At 44.6% G+C, this 15,245-nt stretch overlaps 1 protein-coding gene across 2 annotated transcripts in view; it reads right to left on the reverse strand.

The window, feature by feature from the left end:
• The window catches only part of LOC134338508 (E3 ubiquitin-protein ligase DTX1-like), a 301,417-nt gene that overhangs the window by 145,071 nt on the left and 141,101 nt on the right, over window positions 1-15,245 (reverse strand). For both annotated transcript variants that reach the window (XM_063034375.1, XM_063034374.1), the window contains exon 2: window positions 11,672-12,356. In XM_063034375.1, coding sequence (XP_062890445.1) covers window positions 11,672-12,356 — 685 coding nt within the window. The remainder of the gene's footprint in view (window positions 1-11,671; window positions 12,357-15,245) is intronic.

The raw sequence follows: 15,245 nt of genomic DNA on the forward strand, positions 1-15,245 counted from the left end.
AATTGTTCAGAAATCCTGACAGGATATTCCAGTTAATCCTGATCCTCAGCAGGTGACCCGATCATTAGTTCAGACTGTGAGCCGGGGTCCAGAGTGCAAGTTGGGTTTGCAGTCTGAGCTGGACTTGGAGATCTGGAACATCAGGAGTGGGTTGCATCTCAAATAAGAGGTCAGTGAACAGGAAGGAGATTGAGATCTTAATGGCAATGATGTCATGACAATGACCTTTGCCTCCGTGTCAGGCAGCATCAATGTCGTGATGTTTCAGGCTGAGACGCTCCATCAGGGGCCATTTGCAAGCTTTCACTGGACCTTGGTACATGTGACCATAATAAACCGGTATCATCATAGGTAGATTTGTGGCCAGAGCCAGACTGGAGTACTTATATGTTTACTAACACATAAAAGTCTGCAAATTTCTGAAACTTCCAATAATTGCCCTCCCTCCTCTCGATCACCATTCCCCCTTCTTCTTTCCTTTACATACCTTATCTCCACACCTGCCCATCATCTCCTTCCGGTGTTCCTCCCCTTCCCTTTCTTCCATGGTCTTCTGTCCTCTCCTATCAAATCGAGTCCCTACAGAATTGTGTGTGTGTGTGTGTGTGTGTGTGTGTGTGTGTGTGTGTCTCTGTGTGTGTTACTTATACATTTGCTGTTCCTTTCCAATTCACCAAGTTTATTTGAAAATTTATTAAACAACTGTGTAGTCTGATTAAAGAAAACAAAATAAAGATGCATCAAAGTATCAAAGTAAATTGTATTATCAAAGTACAGATATATCACCGTACACAACCCTGAGATTCATTTCCTGCAGGCATACTCAGGGTATCTACAGAATAGTAACGAGAACAGGATCACTGAAAGATCAGCCAGAGTGCAGAAGACATCAAACTGTGCAAATGCAAATATAAATAAATAGCAATACCGACAACGTGAGATAATGAGATAAACAGCCTTTAGAGTGAGACCACTGGTTGTGGGAACATCTCAATGGACGGGCAAGTGAGTGTAGTAGTTATCCCCTTTTGTTCAAGAGCCCGATAGTTGACAGAGATTAACTGTTCTTAAACCTGGTGATGTGAGTCCTGAGGCTCCTGCACCTCCTGTACCTTCTACATGATGGCAGCAACGAGAAAAGAGCATGGACTGGGTGGCAGTGAGCTCTGATGATCGATGCTGCTTTCGTACAACAGCGTTTCATGTGGATATCCATGTTCAAAGCAAAATTTATTATCAGAGTACATACATGTCACCACATACAACCCTGAGATTCTTTTTCTGTGGGCATACTTAGCAAATCTGTAGGACAGTAACTGTAAACACCATGAACTATAAAGTATAAACAAATTGTGCAAATGCAGATATAAATAAATAGCAATAAATAACGAGCACGGAATAACAAGGTAACAGAGACCTTAACTGAATCCTTAAGGGAATGTAGCTATCCGCTTTTGTTGAAGAACCTGATGGCTGAGGGGTAGCGAGAAAAGAGCATGGACTGGGTGGTGGGGATCATTGATCATGGTTGCTGCTTTTCTATGGCGATGTTTCATGTAGACATGCTCAATGGTTGGGAGGGTTTTACCCAAGATGTACTGGGCTGAATCCACTACCTTTTGTAGGATTTTCTGCTCAAATGCAGCCAATCAGCACACTTTCTATAGAAGCTTGCCAAAGCTTTTGATGACATGCCGAAACTCCGCAGACTCCTGAGCAAGCAGGGGCGCAGTTATGATTTTTTTGTGATAATATTTATATGATGGGTCCAGGACAGGTCCTCTGAGATAGTGACACCCAGGAATTTAAAGTTACTGACCCTCACCACCTCTGATCCGCCGATGATTACTGGCTCAATGGACCTCTGGTTTCCCTCTCTTGAAGCCTACAATCAGTTCCTTGTTCTTATTGACATTGAGCGAGATGTTGTTGTTATTACACCACTCAGCCAAGTTTTCAATCTCCCTTCCGTATGTTAATCCATCACCCCCTTTGATACAGCCCACAACATTGCTGTCATCAGCGAACTTATATAGGGTGTTGGAGCTGAAATTAGCCACATGGTCACATGCGCAAAGTAGGGGGCTAAGTGAGTATCCTTGCAGTGCGCCTGTGCTAATGGAGATTGTGGCGGGGATGTCTTTGTCAATCTGAACTGACTGGGGTCTATAAGTGAAGAAATCCAGGATCCAATTGCACAAGGGGACATTGAGGCCCAGGTCTTTAAGTTTACTGATTAGTTTTGAGGGGATGATGGTGTTAAATGCGGAGCTCGAGTCGATAAAGAGCAGCCTGAAGTTTGGATCTGTACTGTCTAGGGGTTCCAGGGTTGTGTGAAGAGCCAGTGAGACAGCATCCACTGCAGACCTATTGCTTCGGAAAATTGGAGCAGATCTAATTTGCCCTTCAGACAGGAGCTGATGTGCTTCAATACCAGCCTCTCAACTTCCTCACTGTGGATGTAAGTGCCACTGGGCAATAGTGATTTAGACAGGTTACCATGCTCTTCTTAGGCACCGGTACAATTGAAACCTGCTTGAAGCAGGTGGGCACCACACACTGCTGGAGTGAAAGATTGAAGACATCTGTGAATACACACACCGGTTGGTTGGCACAGGTCTTTAGTACTCAGCCAGATACTCTGTCTAGACTAGGTGCTTTCCTTGGATTCACTCTCTTGAAGGCAGCCCCCATATCATCTTCAGATACTGAGACTAAAGGATTATCAGGAGATATGGGGGTGCATGATGGTTCCTTCCTGTTCTGGTGGTCAAAGTGAGCATAGAAGGTATTGAGCTCACCTGGAAGTGAAGCTCTGCTGTCCCCTTTGTCACAAGATTTAACTTTGTGGGAGGTTATGGCATTCAAACCCTGCCACAGCTGTCGAGCATCCCTCATTGATTCTAGCCTCAGCCGGAATCGCCACTTCATCCGAGAGGTGGCTTTCCAGTGGTCATACCCGAACCTGTTGTAGCGTACTTGATCTCCAGACTTGAATGCCTCTGATCTGGCTTTCAGCAGGTTCTGGCTTTCATGGTTCATCCAGGGCTTCTGATTGGGGAAAACCCTGAATGATTTTGTGGGGACACACTCATCCACAGCTGTTTTAATGAAGTTTTGTAATGACCTCGGTGTAGTCATTCAGGTTCTCAGATGACGGCAGAGTCCACTGATCCTGCAACCGTTCCTCAGCCCCCCGTCACACCTCCTAGTTGTCTTGATCTCCGGAGAGGGGCCACGATGTACTGGGCCAAATGTAGGATTTTCCGTTCAAAGGCATTGTGTGTTTTGTTATTATTATTTCTAACATCTGCCACTCTAGAAAATATACTAGTCTAGTAGTATCAAATTCCCAAAGGTGGTAGAGTCTGAAGGGCAAAGTAACATGATGGCATGACTCTTCCGGAGGTGATGCACTGCTTAAATCAACATGGTCTTATTGGACTCATTAACCGTGGCTCACTTACAAAATTACTTCATGGCAGAATAAGTCACTGTCTTGTTAAAGGCCATTGTCATCACACAAGTGTAGTTTCCAGGAAAGCACATCAATAAAGAGAAAACTTAAAAAAAAATCTTCCAGTGACTCAAAATAACAAGCTTTTGAAGATCTTTCACTTGGAATGCTGTGACGCTGCTCTGACCTCTAAGGGTTGAGATATTACAGAGGATTATTCGAAATACATGATTGACTGCAGTGTTATTTTACAACTTGGAAGCTGAAGTGAAAACAAAATGCTACTATTATTCAGCAGGTAAGGCAGCATCTGTGGAGAGAGAAACTGAGGGATCACAAGCAGAATGGGTCAGCATTTTCAAGTCCTGGGTTGTCAATATGACTGAGGATCTATTCTGTGCCCAACATATCGATACAGTTACTAAAAAAGTCACGTCAGTGGCTATATTTCATTAGGGGCCTGAGAAGATTTGAGATGGCACCAAAGGCACTTCACAAATTTCTACAGGTTTACTGTGGAGAGCATTCTAGCTGGCTTAATTTGGGGGTGGGGGAAGGTGTGGGGGGTGGGTACTGCAGAGGATCAAAATAAGGTGCAGAGATGTGTAAAATTAGTCAGCTTGATCATGGGCACTCGCCTCCCCAGCATCCAGGAAATCTTCAAGGAGCGATGCCTCAAAAAGGTGGTAACCATCATTAACGACCCCCCCCCCAATCACCCAGAACATATCCTCTTCTCATTGCTACCATCAAGGAGGAGGCCCACAACATATGCCAGTGATATCAAACCTGATCTTGAGGTAAAGCACCAGGCTAATGAACTGCCACTGTCAATGAATCTGTATTTCTATAACTATATCCAGCATTCTCAGCTTTTTCCAGTCAATTCAGTTTGGCCCTTCAAAGCTAGGTATACTGGTACAAGGAAGTGGCAGGAAAGTGGAACCGCTCAGCCAAGAACCCCACCCTCTCAGACAAGCTGTACTGCTCGGTGTTCTATAAAGGGGACTAGTTTAGACAGTTACGGCCCACTCTCTCAGACAAGCAAACGTCACCTCTCCAACTGAAATGACATCATTTTCACTCCACCCCCACACCATCTAGCACTCTGCGTCCTAGGCCGCACGCTCCAATGTAATTCCTGACCCTCCCTCATTTCTGACTGACAGGACTCTCTGCTCTTGTGTGTTCCCTTCATTTCATGGAGCCACTGGGGGAGGAGAAAGGGAGGGAGACACACAGCTTCCGGAACCACTGAGAAGAAATGCTTCACATGCGATTGCCGATGGCGTGCAGGCATTCGTTTTGTAACTTCGGGGATATAGGCGTGTGGCCTCTCTCTCCAAATACCTCAGTGTAAGCGGCTACCTTTGACTCTGCAGGAGCCATCTGTCTATTTTCTGCCTGTATTGGATTTTCTTGGTGTGTTTACTATGGTAATCGGTCACGTGGGTTGAGGCGTGGTAGAAGCAAATGAGGAGAGTTGAGCATTCACACTTGGTCTTAGTTAGTTAGTTTGTTAGTTACAGGCAGCCAGTGAGTGTGCCCACAGTGGAGAGGGCTAGTTGAAACTGAGAGAGAGCCTGTCTGAGATGTCAAAGTTAGAGGTTGTTAGTTTGTTGACCACTAATTACACTATTAGATCGCCAACTTCACTAATAGAAGACTAACTAGACCATTACATCATTAACTAGACCATTACATTACTCATTCAGTTTTGTTCGTATCTTATCACTATAAGATACTGTTTTGATGGAGGAAGCCGTGAGAACCGCAGAGGAACATCTGGAGTAACTTCTGAAATGCCTGCTTCGCTGCTGCTGCTACTGTGCGATTGAGAATCTCCGGAGACAAAAGCCCCAAATCCTCGGCTTTGCGTATCGCCTGTTGCCGGGGCTGGGGTCGAAGCGCTCAGCAGAGATGGTGCTCGGTGCTCGGTGCTCGGGGTCGAATAGGTGGTCGGAGGCTCGGGGTTTTCGGACGGACTCGGAGTCGGACTGTGGTCGGATGCTTCCAGGATGCTGCATCGGCAAGTTGGCGGCGCTGGAGGTTTACCGTCTGCGTGAGATGATGGGTCTTTCAAGAGACTTTGAGACTTTTACTGTGCCATGGTCTGTTCTTTTCAAATTACAGTATTGCTTTGCACTGCTGTAACTATATGTTATAATTATGTGTTTTTTGTTAGTTTTTAAGTCGGTTTGTCATGTGTTTTTCGTGATATCATTCTGGAAAAACATTTTATCATTTCTTAATGCATGCATTACTAAATGACAATAAAAGGGGACTGCGTGTCCTCATAATCATCATAATAATATAAGATCGTTTGTCTTTGCTGGTACTGTAATAAAGGAGCGAGTGTACTTTTATCAATTTGGAAATTCGTTATTTGGAAGCGTGTCAAACAGTTTCAATTACCCTGGCTTAGTCTCTCAGCGGTTTTGGTTTGTTTTCAAGTAACTGCTACAGACTCCCTTCTCTACCATTTATCCTTTCCCTTTCAATGGTTCAATTAAATATCAGAGAATGCATACAGTATACAACCTGAAATCCTTACTCTTAACAGAAGAAAAACCCTGAAGAATAAATGACAGAAAACATTAGAACTCCAAAGCACCCTCCTACACACAAATACCATCTATAAATTTACTGACAAATCAACCATTATTGGTAGAATCTCAGGTGGTGACGAGAGGGCGTACAGGAGTGAGATATATCAACTAGTGGAGTGGAGTTGCAGCAATAACCTTGCACTCAAAGTCAGTAAGACGAAAGAGCTGATTGTGGACTTCAGGAAGGGTAAGACGAAGGAACACGTACCAATTCTCATAGGGGGATCAGAAGTGGAGAGAGTGAGCAGTTTCAAGTTCCTGGGTGTCAAGATCTCTGAGGATCTAACCTGGTCCCAACATATCAATGTAGCTATAAGGAAGGCAAGGCAGCAGCTATACTTTATTATGAGTTTGAAGAGATTTGGCATGTCAACAAATACACTCAAAAAACTTCTATAGATGTACCATGGAGAGCACTCTGACAGGCTGCATCACTGTCTAGTATGGAGAGGCTACTGCACAGGACCGTAAGAAGCTGCAGAAGGTTGTAAATCTAGTCAGCTCCATCTTGGGTACCAGCCTACAAAGTACCCAGGACATTTACAGGGAGCGGTGTCTCAGAAAGGCAGTGTCCATTATTAAGGACCTCCAGCACCCAGGGCATGCCCTTTTCTCACCATCAGGCAGTAGGTACAGAAGCCTGAAGGCACACACTCAGTGATTCAAGAACAGCTTCTTCCCCTCTGCCATTGATTCCTAAATGGACATTGAATCCTTGGACACTACCTCACTTTTTAAAAAATATACAGTATTTCTGTTTTCGCAGGTTTTTTGAAAAATCTATTCAATATACATAATTGATTTACTTGTTTATTATTTTTTAATTTTCTTTTTTTCTCTGCTAGATTATGTATTGCATTGAACTGCTGCTGCTAAGTTAACAAATTTCACGTCACATGTCGGTGATAATAAACCTGATTCTGATTCTGAAAAGCATCAACCCTTGCCTCTCCCCCTCTTGCTCCAGCGAAAGCACCAACCTCCACCATCCACTCTGAAAGCAATAGCAAAGCCCACCCTCCACCCCCAGAGACTATCAGAAACTACTGTAAGTCCCAATGCTTTGACATCTCAGAGAAGCTCTCTCTCAGTTTCATCTCACCCTCTCCCCTGTGGGTATACTCACTCGCTGCTCTAGTAATGCTGAAAACATCCTCGCCTCCACACTCTTCCTTCCACCACCAATCCTGGCTTGAACACAGGCCCATGCTTTCATAGAGTCGTACAACCTGGAATCCGGCCCGCCAGCCTAACTTACTGATTACGAACAAGGTACCTGCCTAAACTCATAGAACATTGAACAGAGCAGCAGGTCTCGAGGCCCTCTGCGCACAATGTTGTGTCAAAGAAATTAAATGCCTAACTAATGTAGTGCCTTCTGCCCAGACTAGCCTGTGTCCCTCCGTTCCCTGAGTATTCATAAACACAAGGAATTCTGCGGATGCTGGAAATCCAAAGCAGCACACACAATGCTGGAGGAACTCAGCAGGTCAGGCAGCACCTCTGGGAATGAATAAACAGCCAATGTTCTGGGCCGAGACCCTTCTTCCCCCTTCCTCTTGGTCCTGAAGAAGGGCCTTGGCCCGAAATATTGACTGTTTTTTAATTTCTCTAGATGCTACCTGCCCTGCAGAGACCCTCCAGCATCTTGTGTGTGTTGCTCTGCATATTCATCTCCCTTTCTGCTCGCTGTTTGCTTCAATTGTTTGCATGATTTGTCTTTCTTTTCCTCTTCCTCACCGAGTGTTGGTCTTTTATTTTTTTCTTTAATTGGGTTCTTTTGGGTTTCTTGCTTTGCGGCTACCTGTTATCAAGGAAATCTCAAGGTCGTATTAATTTATACATTCTTTGATAATAAATGTACTTGAATCTTGAATCTTTCCAAGAGCCTCTAAAACTTCTACATTGCATTTGTCTCCACTACCACCCCTGGCAGAACATTCCAGGCACCCCCCATTCTGTGTAAAAACAAGCTTTCCCTGCATGTCTTCTCTGAACTTCCCCCCCTCACCTTAAATGCATATGCTTGAGTATTAGATGTTGTGGTCGCTCATTAGCAATCACCATGTAGAGTTGAGCAATGCCTCCCCAAAACCTTGCAATATTCCTATTGAAGGTATTATTGCCTAAACATCTGAAATTGCGGTGCCCTTGGGCTAAACCACCTGACTTCATGCTAATTTACATCAACTGCCTTCTTGTTGGGGATAAATCAGTTTTGGAAACATCTGCACTCAATTTAACTTGTAATACCCAGGGGAATTCTGCTCAAAATGTAAGCGCAAAGGTTATCTAGATCAGAATATTCCTTTGTGTTTTAGTCTGGGACTTTCTGCTGATAAAGCCATTGCAATAATTCCACAAGGAGTAGTAGCACAATTTGTGATGTGCATAACACTGGGAAAACCAAATAATTTCAAATCCGATACTTACCATCTAACATTCTGGCTGGTATATTGACTGCTTGCACCACAGACTGGTATGAAAACACCAATGTTCTTGAACATAAGATCCTACAAAAAGTTGTGGATACAGCCCAGTTCATCACGTGTAAAGTCCTCCCCACTACTGAGAACATCTACATCGACAGGAAAGCAGCATCTATCATCATGGATCTCCACTACCCAGGTCATGATCTCTTCTTGCTGCTACCATTGGGAAGAAGGTACAAGAGCCTCAAGGCCTGTACCACCAGGTTCAAGAACAGTTACTACCCCTCAACCATCAGGCTCTTGAACAAAAGGGGATAACTTCACTCAACTTCACTTGCCCCATCATTGAAATGTTCCCACAACCAATGGTCTCACTTGAAGGACTCTTTATCTCATTATCTCATGTTCTCGTTGTTTATTGCTACTTATTTATAATTGCATTTGCACAGTTTGATGTCTCCTGCACTCTGGTTGATCTTTCATTAATCTTGTTATAGTTACTATTCTATAGATTTTCTATGCCCACAAAGAATGAACCTCAGGGTTGTAGATGGTGACATATATGCACTTTGACAATAAAAATTTGCTTTGAACTTTGATCTTGGGTATCAATAGTGGATTTCTTGCTTGACACCTGATAGCTTTTTCACTTACTTACTCAAGGGTGAACTATTTCACAAAGCAGAATAACCACCACAGACGATTCATACTGGTAGAGAGAAATAGCAGGTGCAGTCATGTTGGAAAGTGGAAAGATAGGTGGATTTCTATAGTTGGAAAACCTTCTCCAGAACTGAGCTAGGGTCTGAAACATTACACGCACTCACAACAGGCCAAGCCAAAACATTCACAACAGGCCACAATATCTGAAACATGAACCCACTTTTTACTTCAGTTCTGCTGGTGACAGATTCACATCGTTGCTATACTCCTCTTCACAAGCAGCTGTTACAGTGAACTTATAACCAGACTGAAAGGATTAAAGGTGAAGAATGCAATTTGGACACATAGCCCTTTGTTATGGACACAAGGATTCACAAGTCTGATGGTTGAGCCCTACCTTTTTGAATCTGGTCAGTTAAACCTCATTAACGTCACCTTCCCTCCACCCCCCAACCACCACCCACCCCTCACACCACTGACTCTCCTCGTTTTATTTCAATCTATGGTTCTCCTCTTAATGTGGCTGGTTCCAGCTGTCCACTTGCCTTGCTAACATTTCCTAACCTGATTCATAAGACCACAACCCATAGGAGCAGAATTAGCCCATCCAGCTCATCGAGTCTGCACCACCATTCGGTCATGGCTGATTTATTTTCCCCCTCAACCCCATTCTCCTGCCTTCTCCCCATAATCTTTGATACCCTCACTTATGGAGAACCTATCAATCTCCGCCTTAAATATATCAAATCACTTGGTCTCCACAGCCATCTCTGACAATGAATTCCAAAGCATCCTCACCCTAAAAAAAATTCCTCCTCATCTCTGTTCTAAAAGGATGCCCTTTTATAGTGATGTTGTGCCCCGTGGCCCTAGAATCTCCTTCTATTGCAAACATCTCCTCTACATCCACACTTTCAGTAATCTGTAGGTTTCAACGAGATCTCCTCATTCTTCTGAACTCCAGCGACTACACACTTCTCATACATTAACCCTTTGCTCCAGTATCATTTTCGCAAACCTCCTGTGGACCCTCGCCGAAGCTAGCGCATTGGAACGTGGAAGACCGAGTGGAGGCTTGATAGAGATATACAACATTAAGAGGTTCAAGGGTGAAAGGTGAAAAGTTTAAAAAGGAACACGAGGGGGAAACTTCTTCACTCAGAGGGTGGAATGAGCTGCCAGTGCACGTGGTGTATGGTGAACTCGATTTCACTGTTTAAGAGAAGTTTGGATAGGCACATGGATGGTAGAGGTATGAAGGGCTATAGTCCTGGTGCAAGTCGATGGGAGTAGGCAGTTTAAATGGTTTGGCATGGACTAGATGGGCCGAAGGGCCTGTTTCTGACTCTATGACTCTATCCTTTCCTAGGTATGGAGCCCAAAACTGCAAATATGGTTTGACTGATCATATCTGTGCTTTCATCCATTATATACGATTCCAGTTTTCTCTCTATCCCGCTTGTTTTCAATTCTAAGAAATTCTAGTTTTGTCTTCGCTAATACCAACCATTCAAGGAAATGAATGACCTGTTGTAGGTAATGTTTGAAAACCTAAACCGTCCTGACTTGCCCTTAGCTCCGAGTCCACACTACAGCGCTGGCATTTCCTGGATGAAGATATTAACCCCCCCCGCCCCCGTCTATGATGTCAGAAGGTTTACATGAGGGCAGATACCGATTCATGGTCTGTGGTGTCTGATGGCTCACTGGGAAAGGCACTTCTAAACACTGTGAAGACTAAGTATCAACTTCAGTCCCTCTCTTACACATTAATCTCTCACTACTGAGTCCACGACTCCCACTGCAACTGCATGGATCTGAACTGGAGTGTCCGCAAGTTTGGCCCTGAATTCATAGCCCTGTCTGATCATGCTCTTGCAAGGAACCCTGGGACGTCGTTGCCGTGGTATCGAAGGCTGTCGATAAATGGAAGTTGTTGCTGGTTTATTGTCCTGTGCTGTTGTTTGTCACAGCTTTGGCTGGTGAAAGGAGCAGATTTCAAAGCCCTGGTTCCAGAGAGAACCCACATCAAAATCTTGACCTTCACAACCAGCTGCACACAACACGGCTTCTGAAAATGAGAAGGACCTGACACAGCAGCTGCCTTCAAGGAAGGATAACGTCGAGACCACTGCAGAGCATTCAACATCAACGTCTGCAATCAAACGGGGCTTGTGGATATCAAACACACAGATCCACAGGAAACGACATTCAAATAGCTAATTTTGATATGTTAAGCAGGTGTTAGTCCATTGCATTTCTTGCAGCAGCAACCTGCACCAACAAGGCCAGTGTTTCGTTGAATGGTACTAAACACCTCCAATGTGCTACAAACACTAATTGTGAACGTACTGTTAAAGTCCCCTACCAAATGTTGAGGCAGGCTGAAAAAAAACTCTTAAAAAAAACTCATACAGATATCACACTTAAGCAAAGATTCGATTTTCTCTTTTCCCTCACAGCTTAAAAGCAACATGTCAAGAATCTTTCTCCCCCCCATTTGAACTTACCCAGGAGGGATGGAAGCCCTTGTGCTGACTACCGCTGACCTCTGGGTTCCAGGTCTGTTCAGGTTGTTCTGGCCTGGGATCGGAGTTGTGGTGGTGGTGGTGGTGCCCTGGCTTTGCGAAATGGGAGAAAGCTGAGTGGTGGTTGGCGAACGGGCCTGTTCGGGCTTCGGAGGGGTGGTCCCGGCCGTGCCCACGGTCGACCACAAGGCTGCGCCGTTGTAGGAGTTGCTCTGGCGGACCGTCAGAGTCCCATTGGTGGCGGAGTAGATTTTCCGTCGCTGGGATGCCAGGATGGCATTGGAGGCTGCCCTTGTGCTGTTGACCAGGACACACTGCTGGCAGCTGCACGGCTGCCCCGACTGCGTTCCAATGGGCCAGGACTGAGACTTGGGGATGGAGCCCATGGTTAAAGGATAGGCCAAGTCCATGCGTCTCCGCAAACGCCGCTTCCGTTGTGTCTGCCTGTTCATCTGGCACATGCTATTGAAGTCAATGATATAACAGAACCCTAGGGAAGTCAGGTCCAACCACGGATGCTGTTTCTCATACGCGTTCTGAATGGTTATGCAAATATCCATGTCGTACGGAGTCCAGGAACAACTGTCATTTTCCCATTCCCAAACTATGCCTTTCCCTGGAGCTGAAGAAGGGTCATAAAAATTTCTTCTAACTGGACGCATGGTTCCTGAAAAAATGAAAGATAACAGTTTACTCAATAGCAGATCAAACATAACGCCAACCGCCCCCCCCCCCCGGCAATTTCACGCATCGAATGGAAGCGGCCCACTGATAGGCCCTCCCTCCAGCACACACCGCGCTTCCAGGGCCCTGAATGGTGACATTTCTCTTTTTGTGAAGCTGGGGATCAACACAGGCCCGGGTGGGGAACTTCCCTCAGTCTATCTGTAACACATCAAAAAACTGCACGATGCATTCATTGTGGAACCAGTAACAAGCTGCTGTAGCTAACAATCTCAACATCAGCCCACAGTTCAAAAATTTACCAAAAGAAAACACATTTTGAAAACCTGACATGATGATCTGCAGATCCTTTATTTAGTTACGGTGGTGTCATGGGGCTAGACATTGTTCCAACTGCTTAGCTGGTAATTTAAACAAACACAGATGTGTGAAATGTCGCGGCTTGGGTTGTGAAAAACTTCTTTGGATCTGACTTGGGTTAAAGGAAAATTCATCAACATGTAATGTCTGAAAATACCTAAAGCAAAAACCTTTAATCGCAGCAGAAACTTTGCATTTAAATGGTGGTACAGAGAGAGAAACAACACTGAAATTCTCCTGCCTTAGTGCCAATGAGTCAAGTAATGAACCCATGCATTAAAGCAGCGGTCCCCAACCACCGGGCCGTGGACCAGTACCGGGCCACAAAGCATGTGCTACCGGGCCATGAGGAAACGATATGCGTCAGCTGCACCTTTCCTCATTCCCTGTCATGCACTGCTGAACTTGAACATAGGGTTGTCAACTGTCCCGTATTTGCCGGGACATCCCGTATATTGGGCTAAATTGGTTTGTCCCGTATTTCCCTCGCTAAGGTACAGCGTTCCTATGAAACCTTTCGTGCCGAAATGGCGTGAAGCGAAGAAGCAATTACCATTATTTTATATGGGAAAAATTTTTGAGTGTTCCCAGATCCAAAAAATAACCTAACAAATCAGACCAAATAACACATAAAACCGAAAGTAAATAACACTAACATATAGTAAAAGCAGGAATGATATGACAAATACACAGCCTATACAAAGTAGAAATAATGTATGTACAGTGTAGTTCGGAAGATGAAGGCAAAACCGAGAAAATTGGCACGTACGTGCATGCGCACGTTAGATGCACACGTCACGCATGCGCACATTAGATGCACACGTCACGCATGCGCACACATGTGCCCGCGCAAGGCTTCATGGTCATAGCAGTCTTTCCCGGGGTAAAGTGTCCCAGGATTTGACTGCTACTTTTGTCCTTTATTTGGGAATGAGAAAGTTGGCAACCCTAACTGTAAAAGACATGTTGAGGTGAGTTTAACCCTACTTGAACACCACCCCGCACCACCCCCACCCCCCCCCGCCCCCAGTCGGCTGGTCTGCAAGAATATCGTCAATATTAAACCGGTCCGCAGTGCAAAAAAGGTTGGGGACCCCTGCATTAATGTGTGCTTACCTCTGCATAGCATGACTCAGGAGCCAGTGTTTCTTTTGTTATATATATAAACATTTTACAAATGCTAATTACTTTTGAACTGTGTCATTTTTGTATGCCGTCTACGTTCTGGGACTCCATAAGGTAATGAAGAAAAATTACTCAAGAAGCTTTGGGATTTCTGGTTGCAATGATCTTGTGAAGACCTTTATTTAAAGCATCAACTTGCAGAACATAGCAACAGCAGAATTTATTGCCCGTCTGTAATTAGCTGGCAACCTTCAGCATTTATCGCCCATTCCTAATGACTCCAACATTGCTGGGCAGAATTTTTATTTAGAGATACAGGATGGTAACAGACCTTTCCGACCCAACGAGCCCGCGATGCCTAACTGCACCCATGCAACCAATTGACCTACTAACCCGCACATCTTTTGGTACGTGAGAGGAATATGGAGCAGTGGAGGAAACCTACACAGTCACGGAGAGAACGTACAAACTCCTTACAGACAGTGGCGGGAATTGAACCTGGGTCAGTGGAGCTTTAATAGTGTAATGTCTCCCATCCACTACATAATGTACTGGTTGGGCACAGGAGTACCTTTAGCCAGAGACTCATTCCACCGAAATGCAACACTGAGCGTCAACGTAAGTCATTCCTGCCTGTGGCCACCAAACTTTACAACTCCTCCCTCGGAGGGTCAGACACCCTGAGCCAATAGGCTGGTCCTGGACTTATTTCCATCTGGCATAATTTACATATTATTATTTAATTATTTATGGTTTTATATTGCTATATTTATACTCTATTCTTGATTGGTGCAACTGTAATGAAACCCAATTTCCCTCGGGTCAATAAAGTATGTCTATCTATCTATCTTACCGTGCTGCCTTACTGCCTCTCTCTAATTGCCCAGACACTGTCACTGTTATGTTATGTATTGTAGCTTTGAAACATTAGCCTAATATATATAACACACACATGCACAAGACTACTCAAATACTACTGAAATATTAAATACACAACAGGCACCCAGCATTTAACGCCCATCCTTAGCATTACTGAATCCCTAGATACCCCTGTCTGATTTGTTTGCCACTTGAGAGGGAAGTTAAAAGCCAACCACATCACTGAGTGCCAAGAGTCACTTCAGGCCAGCAGGCAAGGACGGCAGTTCCCTTCTCTCAGGATTTCCGGCATCCGCAGAGTCTCCTCTATTTCTGATTCCCTGCCCTCCGGAGCTTTGGTAAGTGAAAATCAGGCACTTCTGCAGAAATTAGCTTTACATTTCAATTATAGGTATATCTGCATTTAAATTTCCCAGCGGCAGTGAAAGCAGCTCCGCTCGGGAGTTCAAGCACGGGATTCACAGGATCCAGCTGAAACCGTTTTCTTGAAACTCCACATATAAAACAA

The sequence above is a fragment of the Mobula hypostoma genome, chromosome 27 (genome assembly GCF_963921235.1).
Source record: "Mobula hypostoma chromosome 27, sMobHyp1.1, whole genome shotgun sequence".
In the NCBI taxonomy this organism is placed as follows: domain Eukaryota; kingdom Metazoa; phylum Chordata; class Chondrichthyes; order Myliobatiformes; family Myliobatidae; genus Mobula; species Mobula hypostoma.